At 39.2% G+C, this 13,081-nt stretch overlaps 1 protein-coding gene across 4 annotated transcripts in view; it reads right to left on the bottom strand.

Annotated features, from left to right (window-relative positions):
* The window catches only part of RGS22 (regulator of G protein signaling 22), a 171,562-nt gene extending 168,996 nt beyond the window's left edge, over positions 1-2,566 (bottom strand). For 2 of the 4 annotated variants that reach the window (XM_074268265.1, XM_074268270.1), the window contains exon 1: positions 1,387-2,566. In XM_074268265.1, the coding sequence (XP_074124366.1) occupies positions 1,387-1,411 (25 nt within the window). In that variant the 5' untranslated portion in view covers positions 1,412-2,566. Of the gene's footprint in view, positions 1-1,046; positions 1,152-1,386 lie in introns of those variants that run through there. The other 2 variants (XM_074268255.1, XM_074268288.1) reach the window with 2 other exon arrangements.
* Between the last annotated feature and the right edge of the window lie 10,515 nt (positions 2,567-13,081).

The following is a 13,081-nucleotide window of genomic DNA, read 5'->3' as shown; positions in this document are numbered from 1 at the left end:
TCACTTTGGATTTAACCTCATTTTTCTGGGTTTCAATTGTTCTATATAAGTAGTCACCAAGATAAAAGGAATATATATGCATGGCTAACAGATTGGACAGGTCCATGTTACATATATGAACTTATAATGTAAATGTCAGCAAGGGATTTCTATAAAATTTAGCTTGGTGAACTAAAGAAAAGAGGAAGGGGTTTCCCTTAGGAGAAGCAGTGAGTAGAGTAGTTTGGTTGGAAGTGAGAAAGACCTTTGTATCTGTAACAATAACTAGTATATGATATGTATCTCATACATATGGTGCATATATAAACATATACAGAATATATGTGTATAGATACCTATGTTTTAAGGTTTGCAGGAGGCTTTACAAATATCTCACATAATATATACATATATGTGTATGTATATTCACATAATTAGAAGTGAGGAAGACCCTGAGTCTTCAAATTATGTGTGAATGTATGTGCGTAATAAAATATTTGTAAAGTACATTTTGCTAACCCTAAAGCACTAAATATATGCATATATATATATACACTATATGTGTATGTGTGCATATATATTGCTATATATAGCTACCTTGTTTTAAGGTTTGCAAAATACTTTACAAATATCTCATTTGATTCATATAAATATAGTGAGGAAGACATTGGAGCTTCGAAATGATTAAATATATAGATCTTGATATATAAATGTATAAATCAAATGATATTTGCAAAGTTTGTAAAGCACTATATATGTATCTATATACATGTATGCTACATATGTACATGTGTGAATAGACACACGTACATATATATAATTTTTTGCATAATTTCGCTTTGAGGTTTGCAAAATGCTTTACAAATAGTATGTTGCTGCTCATCAGTTTTGCAGATGTCACACAGCCTGGAGAAACTACTAAGGCACCGGATAACAGTCTCCCGGCCTCAGAAATATGGGTTTGCAAAAGTTCTCACAGAGTTGTGAACTCCTTTTCCCCCCATCTGCTTCAGTCTCCCCATTTTTAAAACTGGGAGGGCTTATTATAATCATAGCAGCTGTCTCACCGGGTTACTGGGAGGGCAACAAAACACATCCCGGCGTTACATTAGCTAGGCGTAAACGCTAAGGGGCATTCACACCTCTACGTGTGCGCGGCAATTGGTCTTATATCCGGTGGAAGGGGAGGGGCACGGGGCGGGGTCCTGCATATATGCAAAAGTTCCAGGTTTCCTTCCGTCAAGGGAGGGAAGGAAAAAGGTTTCGGACTTGGTACAGAAGCCCTCTAAACGGTGCGGAGCCTATGGGGGCGGGCCATGGGCGGGGCCTTTAAGAGCGAGCCAATGGCGGCGAAGCCAGCGGCTCCTCCCCCTCTTCTTCTAGCGCCTCCCCGCCCCCTCTACCTACCGGTGGTGAGCCGTTTCTCCCGCATAGCCGTGTTGCGGACTCTTCCCCTCCTCCTTGGGGGAGGCTCCTTCCTCCCTCCCGGCTGCGGTGGTTAGTGCTCTATTAGCCCGAGGCACGCTTGGTTGCTGCTGCTGTTGGTGGGGGACAAAGAGACAGGGACAGGGACAGGGACAGGGAGAGGGGGAGGGGGGAAGGGGAAAGGGAACGGGGGGAGGGGGGAGGGACTGGTGGTGAGTTTCTCCAGAGACTCTGTAGCGAGCCCGCCCTGGCTGGGTTGAGCTCGCGCTGCCGGGCCGGCCTCGCCCACAGGCACCCGGGTCTGGTGAAGGTGCTGTTGCTGCTGAGGGCACACTTCCCACGCCGGGGAAGCCACAAGCCTCTGATCAAAGGGAGCTAGGGGTCTCCGTGCCTCTGCCGATCCTCAGACTCTTCTTAGGTGCTGCAACCCGGCGCGCCTTCAAGCTTTACGGTTTGGGTTGAGCCGGGCTACTGAATTCCCTAATCCAGCCTAGCAACCTCGATTCAAATGCAAAGCGTGAAAAAGACGCTGTAGCTCCTTGGGAACGCACGTCCTAGCCAAAGGGGAAGTGGGGTGGGGAGTTTGCTGATTAGGAAAATTTGACAGCTTTCCAGAGCCCTGAAGTTGCCCGGCTTCAGGAATTCTGACCTCGTCACTGTCCTTCACACTTCCACGCTACTGTTACTTAAGTCTCTCGTTAGCTGGAGAAGGAAAGGGGTCTTGTCCACCTCTCCCAGCGACCACCAGGTACTGGTCCTGGCTGGGGAAGCAGATAGTGCCAAAGGTAAATGTTCACCCTGTTCCAATGGCACCTAAGGCTTGGTTGGACATGTTCCACCAAAGTGCTCAATTGTGACGAGACTGAGGATGCTGCAGCTTCTTGTGACGGCTTGAGTTTTCATCAATTACTCACATCCCTGGAATGCTCTCAGAATCACAGAATTCAGGAGTTGGGGCTCTCGAGCTATAGATACTAATCCACCCATGAAAGGAGTCCTCACTATTACAAACACAAGTACTCATCTAGCCTCTACTTAAAGACCATCGGGAGTGGTGAACATTGCAACCCCTTCTCAGGAAGAGCCTGTTCCACTTTTGGACAACTTTTAATTCTTATTTCTAATTTATGGAACAAAACAAGCATTTCCATAACATGGTACAATAGAAAAATGATTGTACATGAAACTGCAAACCTACTATGCTCAACTTGCTATTCCTTTCAAATATGCAACAAAATTATCATGTAAATTGTTTCTCTTTCTCCCCACTTCTCTGCCCTAGGGATGGCTACTACTAGACACAGATACACATACATATATGGTAAAATTATTCTATACATCTACTTATTTTTGGATACATATGGCATCTTCATATGTTCTTTATAGTTATGGATATTTATAATAGACAAAATATATTTACTCTGAGTTCTTCAAACAATAATCCTGCTAATATATACAACATATAACTTTTTCAGCCATTCCCCAATTAATGGACATCCTTGCAATTTCCAGTTCTTTGCCACCAGAAAAAAAGCTGCTATATTTTCCTTTTTGGCTAATCATCTTTGGAAATAGCCCAAGTAGTGGTATTGCTGAGTCAAAGTGTACAGGTAGTTTAATAACTCTTTGGGCATAATTCCAGATTGTTCTCCAAAATGCTTATGTGACATGGGACTCAAAAGCTTTTTTAACCATACTGGTTTTCCTCTTCTGGACACTTTTCATGATGTCCTTTTTAAATCATGGCATCCAAAATTCAACATAAAACTCCAGGTGAGGTTTAGCTAAGTCTTATGTATCATGAGATTATCAATAACCGTTCCTCTTTCCTGGAAGACATTATTAATGCGGCACAATGTTTTATTAGCCTCTTTGCCACATCCCACTGCTGACTCAAGACATATTGAACTTACAAGTCCATTAAACTCCCAGATCTTTTTCAGAGCAGCTGCTGTTTAACCATAGCTCCTCATACTGATTTTGGGGATTCCCAAATGTAAGATGTCATATTTTTTTTTTCCTATTAAATTTCATCTTATTGCATTCAGCCCAAAGCTCTAGCCTGTTAAGCTTCTTTTGGATCTTAACTCTTGTTTTCCAATATTAGTTACTCTTTTCCACTTTTGTGTCATCTACAAGCTTAATGAGCATGTCAGTCACCATTAAAAAGTTACACAGCAAAGAGCTACGGAAAGAACCATTGGAGACTGCCACACATTGAACCATTAATAACTACATCATGAGCCCAGTTACCCAACCTGTCCTGAATCTATGTAATTGTATTCTTGTCTATTTCGCAACTCTTTCTACACAAAACTATGAAAGACTATTAAAAAGCTTTGCCAATAAAATGATAGGAAAAGTATAAAGTCTGGGCTTGCTCACTGGAGGACCTCAGGATCAGTCAGAGTGGGAATCAAAGTCCTTGGTCTTTAGGAAGAGAAGTGAAGGAGGCAGGCAAGCTGCTACTCAGCTCATTAAAGATGAATCCTGGACTCGAGTTTGGAGCCTGAAGTCTTCTCTCCTCAGCATGCTGAAGCAGAGAGACTCTGATCTCTCTCCCTCAGCCCTCTAATCCTTGCCTACGTTTATCTCACCACACATTCAGCAAGCGCCAATTGTGAGGAGAGCCATCATATTACCATATCATCTAAGTATATGCTTTTAGAACCATTGTCTCACTTTGAGTAAGGAGCCTTATGTGCTCTGCTGTCTTAGATTCAAGTACACCTTTTCAGAGTTCCAGCCCTTTACAGAAAAGATAAGTTATGATATATGAATCTTATAGAATATTACTCTATAAGAAAGGATCAGCAGGATGACTTAAGAAAGATCTGGAGGGACTTGCATGAGCTTATGCTAAGTAAAGTGAGTAGAACAAAGAGAATATACTTAGCAACAAGATGATTATATGATGATCAATTCCTTTAGATGTTGCTCTTTTCAACAATGAGGTGATTCAAGCCAATTACAATAGACTTGAGATGCAGAGAGCCATTTGCATCTAAAGAGAGGACTGTGGGAAGTGAATGTGAATCACAACATAGTATTTTCACCTTTTTTGTTTACTTGTTTTTCTCATTTTCTTTTTTGATCTGATTTTTCTTGTGCAGCATGATAATTGTGGAAATATGTTTAGAAGAATTGCACATGTTTAACATATATTGAATTACTTGTCTAAAGGAGGATGTTAAGGGAGAAAAAATTTGGAACACAAGTTTTGCAAAGATGAATGTTGAAAACTATCTTTGCACAAATTTTGAAAAAAAGCTATTTTTAAAAAAGCTTTGCCAAAATCCAAGTTAACTAGCATTCCCCTCATCCCCTCCAACATTTATCTTTTCTATCATCTTATTGGCAAAGCTTTTTAATAGTCTTTCAAATAGTCTTGTGTAGAAGGAGGAGTTGTGAAATAGATAAGAATTACATAGATTCATTACTGGTTGGGTAACTGGGCTCATGTTGTAGTCATTAATGGCTCAATGTTTAATAATCCTGTTCAGGAAAAAAAAAAAATGAGGTTAGTCTGGCATGACTTCTTGTTCCTGTGGAAGCCATTCTGGCTCTTTGTAATCATGGTTTCCTCTTGTGATTTTCACCAATCACGTCTTTAATGATCCATTTTAGATTTCCCTAGAAACTGAAGTCATGCACATTTGACTGCCTATATTTTGCAGATAATTCTCCACCCAACCCCCCCCCTTTTTTTTTTGAGAAACAGGACATTTGAGTGCTTTAATTTTATAATTGTGGATTATTTCCATGATCTTTATATCACATCTGCCAATTTCTGCAGTACCTAAGGATATAATGCATTTGGGTCAGATGGCTTGAATTCAAGGGCAACTGAGTACTCTTTACTTTCCTCTTCTTTATCTTGGGTTTCAATCAATCCCACTTTACCATTTCTGTTTTGTCAATTCTAGTGCAAAGTTAATTCTTGGCAGTGGAAAAAAAACTTTGATCAGCTTGGTCTCTTATTGTGAGTTATCATCCCACTACCCCAAGTAAAAGTCTTATTACTAATTTGACTTCTTCCTCTTAATATAACTAAAAACCAAACTTCTTTTCTCTTTAGCTTCCTTGGCCATCATCAGCTTATTCTCACCTAAAGCTTTCCCAGTTCTATTTGTCTTTTTCCTCTTATATATCTTGAGTACATTAAAAAAAAAAATCTAAGTTGATCACCAAGCTTTTTTTTTTTTTCATTAGAATAATTTTTTCCTTACCTCTATCTCAAAAACCCCTGCTATTATGCTTAGCTCCAATATTATGGCTTACCTGAAACATTTCCCAATCCTGCAGAGTTTCTCTTTCCTCCACCCTCTCCAATGACTTCCTATTTGTGTTTTGCTGAGGCAATTGGGGTTAAGTGACTTGCCCAAGGTCATACAGCTAGAAAGTATTCTCTGAGGTCAGATTGGTATTTAGGTCCTCCTGATTTCAGGGCTGGTGCTCTATCCACTGTGACACCTAGATGCCCCTTTGTATTTATTTTGAATATGTCTTGGATTTACTCAGGAAGAATTCAATTCATGGGGCAAAGAATGTCTTGTATTATAATCCTAGCTCCGGGTATAGACACTTAATACCTGTTGACTTAACACTCCTTAAAGAGTGAATTTAGGAAATTATCTCTTCAGGTTACCCCTTTCTTAAGTCAGCTCATCTCCTACAAATGTGTTTTTATACCAAGCTTTTTTTATTTTTTTATTTTATTTATAATTTTTTTGGACAGTATATATGCATGAATAATTTTTTAATAACATCCCTTGTATTCATTTTTCCAAATTATCCCCTCCCTCTACTCCCTTCCCCTTGATGACAGGCAATCCCATACATTTTACATGTTATACCAAGCTTTTCAAATAGGATTCAGTCCTAACTCGAAGTGTTTTCCTGTCTCTCAAAAGCAGCAGCAGAACTTGGAAGCCTTAAGAAAAGACACTGCAGACTTTTGTTTTGAATCTTCCCTCACCTGCAAATGAAGCAGCTATCAACAGTGGACAAAGCACTGGGCTTGGGGCTAGCTATGTGACACTGGAAAAGTCATTTCACCTTTGGCCATCTCACTTTTCTCAAGTTGTGAAATAAGGACTGTGACAGCCCCTCCCTCAGAGGGTCACTGTTAAGGATCAAATGGGATCACATAGGGCCATTAGAACAGTGCCTAAAACACAGGAAATGCTTAACAGATGCCTCTTCCCTTCCCTTCCCTTCATAGGTAACAGAGGAAGATGGAGCAAATACAGGAGTCATTTTTTTCTGCTCCTTAGTACTTTTTATTAAACTAAAAACAATCTAGGGTCAAAACCTGCCTCTGCTACTCCCTATGTGACCTTGAGTAGGCTACTTGATTTCCCTGGATGTATTTCTTATGTAAAAAGAGACTGTATTCCTTTACTTTCCAACTTGAGTTCTGTAATTCTGGATATATTTGTAAGGAAATCTATTGTCTATCAGTAAACAACAGATTTAAATAGAATGGCCTGCCTATAAATTGTCACGAAAGACATTTAATGTCCATTTGTTGAGAATGTTGTGGGGATACATGAAGCAGTGAAAAACACTGGACATCTAAGGAGATCAGCAGGTCTGCAAATTACCCATTCTTAACTCTAGAATCAATCATAAGTTTGTAGATAGCTCAGGTTATGTAGCCGAGGGCTTTTATTTTGTTTGAGGGACTGGGATTACCAAAGATCACGGAGATAAGCAGCACAGAAACAATCTGAACCCAGGCTCTCAATTCCGGACTCAGTGAGCTTTCTGCTGTTCCATGAAAGGAATGTGGGTAGCATAAAAAATGCCCAATCAGGACTCAGAAGAACTAGAATCAAATTCCAACCATTAATTAGCTAAGTGACCTTGGTCACTTCTTTTTGGAAGCCGATTTTCCTCATCTCTAAAATTGAAGGACAAAGAATTAATACTAGATAAGCTCTAAAATCCTTAATTCAATTTTAGAGTTTTCTATTTCTGAAACTAATTTGGCCTATTCTCAACGAGGTTTTAGTGCATTTTAGGTATGGGGTAGAGCTAGGGCAAAAGCATGGAGTCAGAGTACTATGTGTGAAGAATGGAGAAGTCAATTTGGCTAGGCCATGAAGTATATAGGAAAAGCAGTAATATACTAAGGTTATAAAGATTGGAGCCAGGTGGTGAAGGATTAATAGCATCTAGCTCTCATAAACTAAGATAATTTTTCTTTTTGCAGTAACATGTGCAGAAAGAATTCAAGCTCAGCACTTGGATTTTTAGGAGAATACCAAGCCCCTGGCTTTTTCTGGATGGCTATGTTTGACCTAGGACTTGGGCATTTCCATGCCCTGTATTGCCCACTGGGCAAAACAAGTTGACTCAGTTAATCATTAAAGGGAATACCGCTTTCTTCACATCTGTAGATTCAGGATTATATGAGTATTTCTGGAGGGTATATGCTATATTCTCCCCTCCCCCACCTTACTGCAAAAGCATGAGAAGTGCTCCCACTACCTGTGGAAGGCAGGAAGGATTCAAATATGCATACTTAACTAGGCCTTCCTGGGTCCTCTTCAGGACGGGGATAGTGTTGCTTACACAATAACCTATGTCCTTAGATGGACAACCAGCAACCTTAAGACGATTACAACAGTAACCCATATTTAGATGATCACATCTAGTCTTTTTTGTCATAATTCAAAAGATTGAAAATCCTGGGACCCTTAATCAGAGGTCCCTGACATCCACAGGAGTAACAGCCAGGACCTGCTGCTTGGAGAAGACAGTGTTCCCATGTTATTTGTCCTATGTTTTGGAAGAGGACCAATGATGTTACAAAGTGACTTGTGAATAAATTGGATTTAAAGGAGGCAAAGCTGCACGAAGTTGTTAGCCTCATTCTCTCTTCCAGAGTCATCAAAGTCTAGTGGCAAGACAAAGTCAGAATGACCAGTAATAATGCTATAAATAACCTTGGCATCTAAAATGTCTGACCAGCCTCCAAGCACTCTAGCACGTCTTCATGGCTATTGGAACAAATTGTTCTCATCCTCCCATTCTGCAGGAGAAGAGTCTTTACATGCTTGGGATAAACACCCTTCCAACTCAGGGATGGGTTTCTGGTCTATCAGTTATCCTCCATCTGGTTTAGGCTGTCTGCCAAGACGACTTACTGGAATGTTTACTGGAATGTGGTCAGTGCACATGCAATAGTTTCTTGGAGCCCACAGGTGAGAGTTGACTGCTAACCAGGTAAGACACCAAAGACAGGTGGACATCCCTGACAAGGCCTTGGCAAGCCTTCATACCACAAGTGATAATTCTCCCTGAAGACCCCATATACCTTATACTACTCTTAGGTAGGTGGAAGCCTCTTTTCACTGAATCCAGAGTTGGAACAGATTACCTTTAAAACTACTAGACTGGGTCAAGCTCTCTGCCTATCTCTCCAGTTGCATCCAAGAGGTGACGTGGCCACCATAAAAAATAGAGTTGGGAGGAAAGGTTTACTTTCCACCTTTTCACTTTAGGCCTTATGGCCTAAAAAATGAGTTTGGGATTTGATGGCATAAGAAATGAATTTGGTGGAAACTGAATGGATGTCCATCAGTTGGAGAATGGCTAATTTACGGCATATGAATGTAATGGAATATTATTCTATAGGAAACTATCAGCAGGATAATTTCAGAGAGACCTGAAGAGACTTAAATGAACCAATGCTAAATGAAGTGAGTTTTTGTCTGGACGAGACTTGAGGCTGCTCTCTGCAGGAAGGGAATTCGGGTCTCTACAGGAAGAAGAATCTGTCTGTGAGATTTGAGTTGACACAGCAGATCTCCTCCCAGAGAGCGATCGGCAGCTTCTGGAGACAACAGCACGTTACAAATTGGCCAAGAGAACACTGAACACAGCAACAAGACAACAAGATTATGCGATGATCAACTGTGATGGTTGTGTTTCTTTTAACAATGAGGCTATTCAGATCAATTCCAGTAGATTTGTGATGGAGCCATCTGAATCCAGAGAGAGTACTGTGGGGAAGTGAAGTGTGAATCACAACATAGTATTTTCACCTTTTTTGCTTCTTTTTTTTTCTCATTTTTCTTTTTGATCAGATTTTTCTTGTGCATAATGATAAATGTGAAAATATGTTTAGAAGAATTGCATATGTTTATAATCTATATTGGGTCACTTGCTATCTAAGGAAGGGGGGTGGAGAGAAGGAAGAAAAATTCTGAACACAAGGTTTTGCAAGGTTGAATGTTGAAAATTATCTTTGCATTTTTTTTTTGAAAACAAAAAGCTATTTTAAAAAAGAATTAAAAAAAAGTTTGGGATTTATCCAATTTTTTCTTTTCAGTTCTAGGCACAAGCAAGGGAGTCTTGGAAAAGGAAGCTGGAGCTCCTTAAGAGCTCAAAGAATCTTGAATCATGGAATCTTGGAGCCAAGATTCTAGGCCAAATGTTTTTTCCTAGCCCAGCAGGGAAGTCTTTTTAAGAAGCCAGTGTGCTGGGATGTGAGCCCAAGAGACTTTAGACTCAGAATTTGGTGGGGCTATGGTATAATTGAACTAAACTTTGAGCCTAATCCCTCATACCTCCCCATAGAAAGTTAGGGAAGGGATTATACTTTACTAGATATTAAGAAAATAAGTTTACAGTGAATATTGTGTAAAAACTAATCAGACTAAATACTTAAATGGTGCTGGGGATCCCTTAAAAGTGAGAACATAATCAGTGGACAGTTGATCCAGGGAACATTGGGGTTAGGGGTGAAATTGAACATACTTGGCTTTTAGACCATGGGGGCCAGAGTAGTCAACGCAATATTAAAATGCATTTGTCACTTATTCCTACCATTTTCATCCTTGAAACTAGTTATTCCTCACTGATAAGAATTGGATCTGGAATAGAAGCTCCTTCTTACCAGTTTATCTACTTTTTTGAAGGATGAAATTACCATTAAAAGCAAATCAAGAAGTCAGCTGCTGTGTTTTGCTTGAAGGAGCAATTAAGGTAAATATTGAGGCAATAGAATAGTTTCTCCATTGACACTTCATCATGCCTCTCTAAAATAAGCTTGTTCAATTTCTTTTATTCATTTTCCTCTGACTAGATAGACAGTCATGCACTATAATAGCAATATTCCTATTTTTGCCTCCATCGATTTTCATTGATGTATTTCCTCCTAACTGTTATTTCCTCATAAAACTTATCTTCCTCACATCTTCCACCTGGATTCTTTGCTCTTTTGTCTAACCTGTTCTTTTCAAATGAAGAATAAGCTATTTTCCAGAACCAAAGTTTAGTTATGGAACTTATCAAGTTTCAGGGATACTTAAAAGGCCAAATTTGCCTCTTAGGATCTGTAGTTTTATTAGTTATACCTTATACATTTATATATGGCTATATATATAGCCATGGGGGCAGCTGGTGGTACTGAGGATAAAGTCCTGGCCCTGGAATCAGAAAGACCTAAATTCAGATCTGGCTTCAGACACTGGTTGTGTGACCCCAGGGAATGTTACTTAATCTGTTTGTCTCAGTTTCCCCACTTGTAAAAAGATAATATTAATAGCAGCACGGAAGTTGTAAGGATCAAGTAAGATATTTGTAAAAATCACTTGGTACATGGTAGATTATATAAATGCTTTTTTCCTTCCCATGGGTTATACTGCTGTGTCATTTCTTGGATTTTTCTCTTGTGAATTTCTAGACATCTTCTATTCTTCCTATATACTAGCTCCTCTTTTGGGTTTTTAAATTGGTGGATATCCATGAATAGATTTTACTTCTTTTCCTGTAAAGGGCTAGAACTGAGCAAATGCACTTGGATAATGGAGCATGTGAAACTAATTGCCAATTGGACAATTCTCTATTAACATGTTTGAAGGTTGACCCTCCCCAACTATTCTGTGCTGACTTGATTGGTGGGACAAGAAGGGGAAGTGACTTGTGTGGGTGGAGTAGGAGGAGGAAATTGAGGCATTCTCCTGGCAGTGGAGAGAGAAGGTGGCGGTGTGGAGATTACTAGATCTAATCTCCTGAAGGCAACCTCAAGAGACCAAGAATAAAGACTTTTGATTAGCCTGACTCTGGCTGATTTCTGGAAATACAGAGTTCCAGCATTTTCCATTTAATGCTTTTTGTTGTTGTTGTTTCCAAGACTCAAAGTAAATAAACTCCTAACATTTATCAGACATACTTCTTCCCCAACTAGAAGCTTATCATTCCTATATTTTAAACCATGGTCCAAAAATCCAAATAACATGTTCTAGCCCAACTCTTCATTTCCAAAACAGATGACTTGGGAGCAGCTAATTGGTACAATGGATAGAACACAGGCCCTGGAAACAGGAAGGCCTGAGTTCAAATTTCACCTCAGAACCTTAATTGTGATACTTCTGGAAAAATCAACCCTGATTATCTAAAAAAAAAAAATTTCTTCCATTCAGGAGCCAGTAAGACAATGTGGTACCACTAGTAATAGCTTATGAAGAAAACTAGGCAAATGTTTTATTTTGTTTTGTTTTGCATTAAGTCATACCACTCAATATAAGGGAAATCTAGCCAAAATTAGAATAGGTTGTTTTGTGAAGAAATCAAGGGGAAGAGACTCTTCAAGTTGAGCTGCTGAGATTTTTCCAGGGCACCTTCTGAGCTGTATTGAATTAAAGTACTGCAGGTCAGGAATTAGTCAGTTAACCAATGGCTACTCATGAGAAAGAGTATTATAGAAGGGATTCTTATTTCAGGTATGGATTTACCTCTGGTGTGTCCCTTCTGACTTTTGAAGTTCTGTGGTTATTTCTGAGAAAAGTGATAAAATGTATTTCAACTGGCTTGTGATTTCATCAATGTATTTATACTTAACTGTTCCATGTCTTAGTAGACTATTGTAAAAACAAATGAAACTAGCTGAATAGATAATTAAACAGAGAAGCAGATAGACAAATGAACAAATGAACCAACATATGGATGACTAGATATCAGACTTAATACTCAAAAATCTTTTTTAAAATTTTTTGTTTAGTATGACTTGCAAGACTTTAAGTTCTGCAGTAGTCTTTAAGAATTCCCCACCACAATGAGACTTGGACAAGTCACTTATCCTATTGGGGGGCTTCAATTTATTTGCTCTTTTCCTGTAAATGACAGGACTAGCTTACTGATTTATTTCTCTAAAAATGATGATTCTTCTATCACATGACATAATAAGACACTGGAGAGTTGTTATGAAATTCAATATGAGCCCTGTGGGACAAACATCAACACTTCATCAGCCCTAGAACAAGAGGCTCATAATAAGATGGCGTCACCCAACTTTCAATGAAGCATTTTAGTGTTCCTAAGAGGGCACAAATCTCATCCAGCATTTTTCATTCTGAACTAAAAGTTACAGAACCATCTGATGTGGATTTGCCTGCACCTAATTAGGCTCACTCTAAACTAAAAGAAGTCAGTACCTCCAATACTGAAGCCAGACTTGGGACCACCCCTGGGATGTGACTTTTGCAATGGCTAATAGTAATAATATTGCTGATCCTCTCTTTAATATATGCTTTAAGGTTTGCTGAGCACTTTATATACATTTATCTCACTTGATCACTAGAGCCCTCGGAGTTGGGTACTGATATTACCCACATTTTCCCAATGAGAAAATTAACATATAAAAAGATTAAGTAACTCACCTTTA

The sequence above is a fragment of the Sminthopsis crassicaudata genome, chromosome 1 (assembly GCF_048593235.1).
Source record: "Sminthopsis crassicaudata isolate SCR6 chromosome 1, ASM4859323v1, whole genome shotgun sequence".
NCBI lineage: Eukaryota > Metazoa > Chordata > Mammalia > Dasyuromorphia > Dasyuridae > Sminthopsis > Sminthopsis crassicaudata.
Note: the sequence above shows the minus strand (reverse complement) of the source record. Positions and strands in the feature narration are given on the sequence as shown.